The following is an 8,041-nucleotide window of genomic DNA, read 5'->3' as shown; positions in this document are numbered from 1 at the left end:
ATTCTTATCAACATTTAAAAAAAATTAGCTATCTTCTTTAAAGAAATGATAATTATCAATTATATAATAATTTAACAAGATTCACTATCTTGATAACAGTACCATGTGTACGATAATAATATTAACACCGTTTTCTGATAAACAAAATTAAATCTACAATGTATTGCATTATGACATCAAAATGAATACTCCAATAATTTAATTGAATTTTTATATTTTTCTTTTCTTAATGTAAATAATTTTAAACATTATTATTTAAAAGCATTATTGTTACTGATTTACTATATTTATTCGACACTTTCGGAAAAAAAATTTCAATCATCACAAGTTCGGTTATATTATTTAATTTAATTAAATTCTATTAACTGACTAATGCGCTCGGTTGAAATTTGATTAAATGAACCGAACATTTAAATGATTAAACTTCTTAATTGAATTAAATTAAATAAGAATTTAATTTAATTAAACGTCTACTTCATTTAAGTAAAATTAAATTGAAAGAATCAAATATCTGATGTTTAAGTTCTTCATTCAAAATCAATTTAAATTAAAAAATTCAGAAAAAAATTTAAGGAAATCAAAAAATTCTTTAAAGCAAAATTTTTCCTTAATTGAGAAGTTTTTAATTTTCAAAAGAAAAAAGTCTTTGTAATGAAGTAGGGGATGTAAAAAAATGTTTGAAGTTTCAAAAACAACTTTAAAATGAAGTACAAGATGAAAAAATAATTTGAATCATTTTAAGCTAATGGGCGAATCTTTGAGGATCTTAGTGGATGTTATTTTTATTACTTTATAATTGAAGGACCACCATGATCAACTCGTGCCATGATGTATACATGAAGTTTTATTCATATGTACATTTAAGATTTGAAATTCATCTTTCGTTTTTAAATTGTCTTAGTAGAAATACGATAGCCCGGCCAACCCACACACACAAGCGCACGCGCATGAAATTTTCTTCTCAGTTAAACCAAAACTTGTCTATTCAGAGGGAAGACTAAAGTCGTCACATTACACGCTTGTCCTCCGACCTGATCGCTTACAAAAGCAAAATCACCCTCCGTGGCGATCCAAAAATCGATACCATATTGACAAACACTTCACTCAAGTTTGCATATAGCTAATTTTTTGCGAAACTTAGTGTAAAAACAACATTTTCTCTACAAAATCTAAACAAAACTTGTTTATTAATTTTCTTAGATTTTTGTTTCTTTTGTGAAGAAATATTTTCGGAAAATTGACAAAACTTCATCAAAGAATTATCAATTTTTATTCATTAATTAATTAGCCAAGTTAACAAAGTCTGTTAACTAACTTCTGTTTACTAAGTTAACTAACTAAATACATTTTCTTTGTATTGTTTGCGAAATTTAAGTACAAAAAAAAGTGCTGATAACAGTGGCTAACTCAAAAGAATTTTGAGTAAATTTGACATTTTTCACTCCGGGAAAAGTTTGAAAAAGCAATTTGCGAATTCAAGTTTTTGGTGAAGAGAAAACTTTTCGAAAAAGGACAATTATTGACACTATTTTCGTTTTTAACAAAAGCATGTGCTAGGATGTTGCCCACATCGGTATCGGGAACACCTTTCAGTGTTCGTGACATTTTAAACGGGGATCAACAATTAAATACAATGGAGTGTTACCCCCCTCATCAACAAAGTGAAACACAGACGCATTGTTCATCGGGGAATCAAGATTATTATTCGTACAACATGATACCCGATGGAAATTGGAACGTTAATAAATACAAGGAGCAAACAGTTACCAGCTATCAAAATTATCAAGAAATGAACCACGTTCACCAGTTGAGTCAAGTTGTGCCACCCTACCACGAATCACCTGTTGTCGAAGAAGGTTTGTTTTAATAAATAATTAACCACTTGCTGCACTATAAACAAATACGAATTTAATTTAATGCAAACTATTCATTTAAAATAATTACTTTTTATGTTGTAAACTAATTTACAATTATTCATTCTACATTTACGTTGAATTTGGACTATTTAAATATTTAAATAGTAACATTTAAACTAATTTTAAATGATTTAATTTGTATTTGTTATTGTTAATGTTAATTTATAAAAACAAAAATTAAATTTAAAAAAGTGTTAACTCTTTCAAAAAAAATATGTGTAATTGTTAATTTTTTAATATTAACAATATAAATAATATAATTTTTTTAAGTTTTTAAAAGTTTCAATTTTCAATTTTGCTTCTTAAATTTTGAATATTCTTGTTTCTAATTTTACATTTTAATTTGTTTTCAATTTTATGTTTTAATTTTATTTAAATTTCTTATTAAAATTTTTTCATTTTTTAAAAATTTGTTTTTATTTAAGTTTTAATTTGTTTAATATGTGTTTTATTTTATTTGTTAATATGTTTAATTTGCCTTTGATTTTATTTTGTAATTTATTTAATGTATGCTTAAGTTTTTTTTATTTGTTTAATTTGTGTTTCATTTTATTTTTTAATTTGTTTAATTCGTATTTCATTTTAATTTTTAATTTGTTTAATTTGTGTTTACTTTCCTTAAAAATTTTTTTAATTGTTTAGTTTACTTTTAATTTTTTTATCAAGTTCACAATTGCAAATGTCAGATAATAATAAAATAATTCTTTAATTACATATCTTTAATACTTATAAAATTATCTTTTCTTTCTCTTTTCCTCATTTTTAAAAAGTTAACATTTTTTCTATTTTATTTTTTTAATTCGGACAGATAATGATAAGACGCGCGTATATTATAAAGTAAATATAAATGATTTATATTGGCAATTAGTAATAAATAAATTTTAATTTTTAGGCAATGTTGTCACCTCAAGCAGAACTGAATTGCGGAAAAGTCAGTCGGGAAAACGAACAAAAAGAAAACCCCGAGTACTATTTTCACAAGTAAGTAAAAATGTGTTTTCTTATATTATTTTTGTTGTAAAAACCAAAGCAGTTGTAAAATTTATAATTAATGAATAATAATTAATAAATAGTAAATAAGAAATAAGTTAATGAATAATTAATAAACAATTAATTAATGACTGAATGATTCATTAAACTTAATAAATTATTTATTAACAATTTGTAAATGACTAATCAATAAAGTCAATAATTAATTAATATAATTTGGTTCCAATTTCATAGTAAATACAGAAAAGAAAATTTACTCTTTTTTAACAATCTTTAAAAATTTCATTTTTCAAAAATGCACAGCGACTATTTTTTGGTCCTACTAACTTAATATTATTTCCATTACCTCTAGTACTTTAGAAATTAATTTAAAAAAATTGTTTTTTCCAGACACAAGTCTACGAACTGGAACAACGTTTCAAGCACCAGCGCTACTTGAGTGCTCCAGAACGCGAGATGTTGGCCCAAAATTTAAAACTAACAAGCACACAGGTGAAAATTTGGTTTCAAAATCGTCGCTACAAAAATAAACGGGCACGTCTCGAGGACGCGGAAAAAATTCAAACCCAAAAAACCAGTCAACCACTAAAGAAAATTTCAATCCCAGTTCTAATAAAAGACGGCAAACCAAATATTCAAGACTCCTACAATCCCTATTGGTCAAATTTTCGAACAGACATCAACAATCCCCCTTCAATGCAAACGGATTATCAAAAAAACGACATTCGCCTAAGTCCCGATTTTCGTTCGAATTCAACGGAATTAAAAATCGACAACAATTTCTCCCCCGACTATCGAATTGACATGAATACAGAAATTGTCAATCGATCAACAATCAATATGAATGTTCATCGTCACGTTGTTCTCGGTTCAGATTACAAGAGTAATTTCTCACCGGAACTACGTCCAACAATTGACCACGAAGAAATGAAATCTGTGAAAACGGATTATAAATCTTATCTGACAAGTGACTTGTATCCAGATTCAAGAGCAGTAAATGACGTCAAATCGTCGGCTATTGATAATCGAACAGTGATGGATTCATCTAATGGAGACTATAATTATCCAAACTATTTTGGTTCATCGAATTTTCAAATGCAATATGTCAACTATATGGATCAAATGAACGATCAAAATATTCAAAGACTATGGTAGAGATTTATGAAATTTTAGTGCGATAAAAACAAATTCAATTGTGTGATGTTATTCGCGGTTTATTACATATATAATGCTTTAAAAAGAATATGCTCACGTTAATCCTTTAAATTATTTTTCAATAAAAAAATTCACATAAAAAAATAGACACAATATTATGTCCAAACGAGATTCGAGAATAACAATCAATCATCTACACCCAGAAAAATATATTTGACTCAGAGTCTACTGAACTTTTTATTCGTTTCCAATAAATTTTATTCGATTCAAATAAAAATTATTTGTGCCAAATTAAATTTCCATTTAAAACAAATAATTTTGTGGGCTCTAAGACAGATATACTTTTATTTAACTCAAATAAATTATAATTGGTTTAAATAAAATTTTTCTCTGGGTATATGATCGAGTAATTAATTCTTGACTTCACTTGATTTAAGTCCCTGAAGTTAACATCGACGCTCAGCCTCGCAAACATTACTATTCGTAGTTTCTAGAGATAAAAATGTCACTAATTTCAATTTGTTTATTCACCTATAAGGCATAATTATTTTTTCAAGCAGTTTTTCAATCTGAAAAATTCAAAAAATTATTTGATTCATTTCGTTTTTGCGAAAAATAATTTTTTTTACGCTTTGCGTCCACGCCAACTTCAGGGAGTTCTTGATTTGAATATTAAATCAAAATTTTTCTGAATTTAAATCGAAAATGTTTCTTAATATTTATTTTTATTTTCAGACAATAATATTATTAATTGTTAATTTGAACTTGAAAGTTCAAAAAATTTACTAAACTGTAAAGATGCGTCCCTGAAATTAGCGTCGAAAGCTATTATTTGGGATTTTTAGAGACAAAAATGCTACTAATTTCCCCTGTTTTATTAATCTAGAGAGTTAAAAAAAATGTTCAAGGCACTTTTCTACCTAAAATTTTTAGAAAAAAAATTATTTTATAATTTTCGATTTCGTGAAAAAAATTGTTTTTGATGCTTAACATCGACTCTAACTTCAGGGACCTCTGTAAACTCTACACACTAAAAAAAGACTTAACTTCAGCCTATTTTTGATTCTAAAATTTTAATTAATATAAATTTTTGTTCAAAATTCAAAAAATTATTTCAAAAAATTATATTCAGCATGGAAAACAGCTTCACCTTAAAAAGCAATATGTTGCTCTAGAATAGCGAAAGCTTTAATTTAAAGAATTAAAAATTTTATTAATACAGTGAAACCTGTAGCTATATTAAAAGTGAAGTTTTTTTTCTTTGAATTGTTAGAAAATGTTAATTAATGTTTTAAAGAAAAACCAAAGGTTAAAATTCAGTCAGAAATAGATCTAATTTTAAGGGCATTTATCAAAAGTGAACCGAAAGTAAGATTTTTTAAAGTCCTATAATATTGAAATTTCAGAAAAATTTGACTTAATTTCAATCTATCGATTTCTAAGATAATTTCATTCGAAAATAATTTAGAACTTCGTTTTATAATGTCTCAACTATTTTTAAATTGATTGTAAAAATTAACATTCTTTTATTCATCGAAGGGAGGGACGAGGGTATTAAGTGATTAATGAACCAAAAAAGTGAGCCAAAAAACGACAAATAAAATATTACAACCAAAGAAGCTTTTGTACATAGCAAATCTATATATACTTGTATACTTTGTCTTTTTTTGTGTATATTTGTTAAGTATTAGGAATAAATTATCAAGCAGACTTTAAGATTAAAAAAAAGAAAAAAAGAAAAAATAGCAGATGTCCCTTTACGGGGTAGAATTTAATTTTTTTTTCTTTTGGGAAAATTTAAAGTGGCTCAAGAAAATTTCGAAACGGAAATCGTTCTTGAGTTGTAAGTGGCTTTAACGGAAGCTGTTCCAGTGAAATAAAAAAGAAACCAGTGTAAAGGACACCTGTACTTTATATTTTTGAAATTGAAATTAAAAAACTTGTACAAATTATAAAAAAAATATATATATTCTATTTGCGATAAATTCTGCATTTTGAAAATTAATCCTATGCACCTATAAAAAAAACCGTGTTAAAGTAACCACCTCTTGTTAGCTATAGTTTTTATTTTTCCTATTCTTTTTCTAAACAATTTAATTTTACATTTTTAATCATTATTTTCAATCTTCTATTTATTAATTCAAAAATATACGAATTCATTCGACTTTTCGACTTTTTATTGGATATAAAAAAATAGTTATCAAACATTAAAATTTTTAAAAAGTTAATTGAAAATTAAAAGAAAATTTATTTCTTCATAAACTAATTAGAAATTTTCTTTTATGTTTTAAAAATATATTTTTCATAAAGAAAAATAAACTTCAGGTACATATGCATGGTGGAATGGGGGGGATTTAAAATTGCAAATATACAAACAAATCATATTTATAAATAGGTAAAGCTCTGACAGTTTGAGTTAAACCACAGAGGCTTTTAGGTTATCTCGCAAGCACTGGGGGTCATCTGGCAGTCAAGAGGCATGATACATTCGTATTGAATTCTTGCAAGCTGTATACATACATTATTATCGCGCTCACGGTGCTACCGTTGCCATTAAGATCCATGGGAACTTACTGATAAAACTGGCAGTCTATTTTAAAAAATTGTTTCTTAATTCATGGGTCGCGATTCTTTTAACTTCAAATTAAGTGATATGTGAAAACATAGGCGTTTTTATGAGTTACGAAGTTCAAGCAAGTTCAAATCAATATACTCGTAATTAATTTTACAGACAAATTAATTGATCGCATTAAAAAAAATAATTTGACTGCATAAAATAATTATTGAATTTAAACTATAAGAATTACTATTGTAATTAAAATTAATAAAAAATTACTACATCAAGAAAAATATGTATTTGAGCCAACTAAACTGTTTACTTATTTCAAATAAATTTTATTTGATTATTAAAAAATTATTTGCCTCAAGTACAAATTTTATTTAAAACAAATTAATAATTTAATAGGCTCTGAGACAAATATTATACTTTTATTTCACTTAAATAAATAGAAATTTTATTTGGTTTAAATAAAACTTTTATTTGAACCAAACAAAATTGTATTTAAACCAAATAAAGTTTATTTGAAACAAATAAAAAGTCTAGTCGACTGTAAGTAAAATATACCGTTTTTGTGGGTGAGAATAATTAATTAATACTAGCTGCGAATAAGATAATTGAAGTCGAAATAATAATTAATTTAATTTAAATACAATTTAATTAAACAAGCAATTTTAAATTCCTTTCCATCCACATTGGAAAGAAATATTTTATCTGAATCAAATAAAATTTATTTGAGTTAAAAAAAAGTATATATTTACCTCAAAGCCAACAATAGCTAAATTTATTTGTTTCAAATAAAAAATGTATTTGCTTCAAATAAACTAATTTTTGGTTTGACATAAATAAATTGTTTTCTTGGCGCAAATAAAAATTTTATTTAATTTAAATAAAATTTACTTGAAACAAATAAATAAGTTAGTAGATTTTAGGACAAATATATCTCTAGTTTTTAGCTGCAATTGATTTTATCAAATGTGTAAAATATAAAGTAATGAATTTAAAAATATTTGTTTAATTGGAATGTATAATGGATTTATAACATAAATAAATTTATTACGATGAACGTACACATTCATTGTGATATCCATTACTAGGTCATTTATTCATAATCAATCACAGTTGGATCAACATTGAAATTCTATACTTTATTTACTCATGAGCAAAGATTGAAGTTATATGATAATGTCGATGCAACCCCAGAAAACAAATGTTGTTTAATTGTTATATAAATTTACATATACAAAGTAAAAAAAATAACAGTAGCATTTAATTAATGTTAAAAAAACTTTCTTTAAATAAAAATTTAATGTGCTTATTTAACAAGATTTCATTTCGAGTTTTTTTAACAGTTAAATGAAATAATATTGATACTAATAATAATTGATCCTCAAATCATAATTATTATTAGCTTCGTACATAT

The 8,041-nt window shown here is 25.2% G+C and overlaps 1 protein-coding gene across 1 annotated transcript; it reads left to right on the top strand.

Moving 5' to 3' along the window:
• Positions 1 to 923: 923 nt before the first annotated feature.
• Positions 924 to 5,995, top strand: LOC122498509 (homeobox protein Nkx-2.3-like). The gene is made up of 3 exons (XM_043606279.1): positions 924 to 1,856; positions 2,809 to 2,897; positions 3,297 to 5,995. The coding sequence occupies exons 1-3, from the start codon at positions 1,559 to 1,561 to the stop codon at positions 4,059 to 4,061; spliced, it is 1,152 nt and encodes a 383-aa protein (XP_043462214.1). The 5' UTR covers positions 924 to 1,558; the 3' UTR covers positions 4,062 to 5,995.
• The last annotated feature ends 2,046 nt before the right edge of the window (positions 5,996 to 8,041 follow it).

The sequence above is a fragment of the Leptopilina heterotoma genome, unplaced genomic scaffold (assembly GCF_015476425.1).
Source record: "Leptopilina heterotoma isolate Lh14 unplaced genomic scaffold, ASM1547642v1 Lhet_10, whole genome shotgun sequence".
NCBI classification, from domain to species: domain Eukaryota; kingdom Metazoa; phylum Arthropoda; class Insecta; order Hymenoptera; family Figitidae; genus Leptopilina; species Leptopilina heterotoma.
This window is presented reverse-complemented; position numbering and strand designations above follow the sequence as displayed.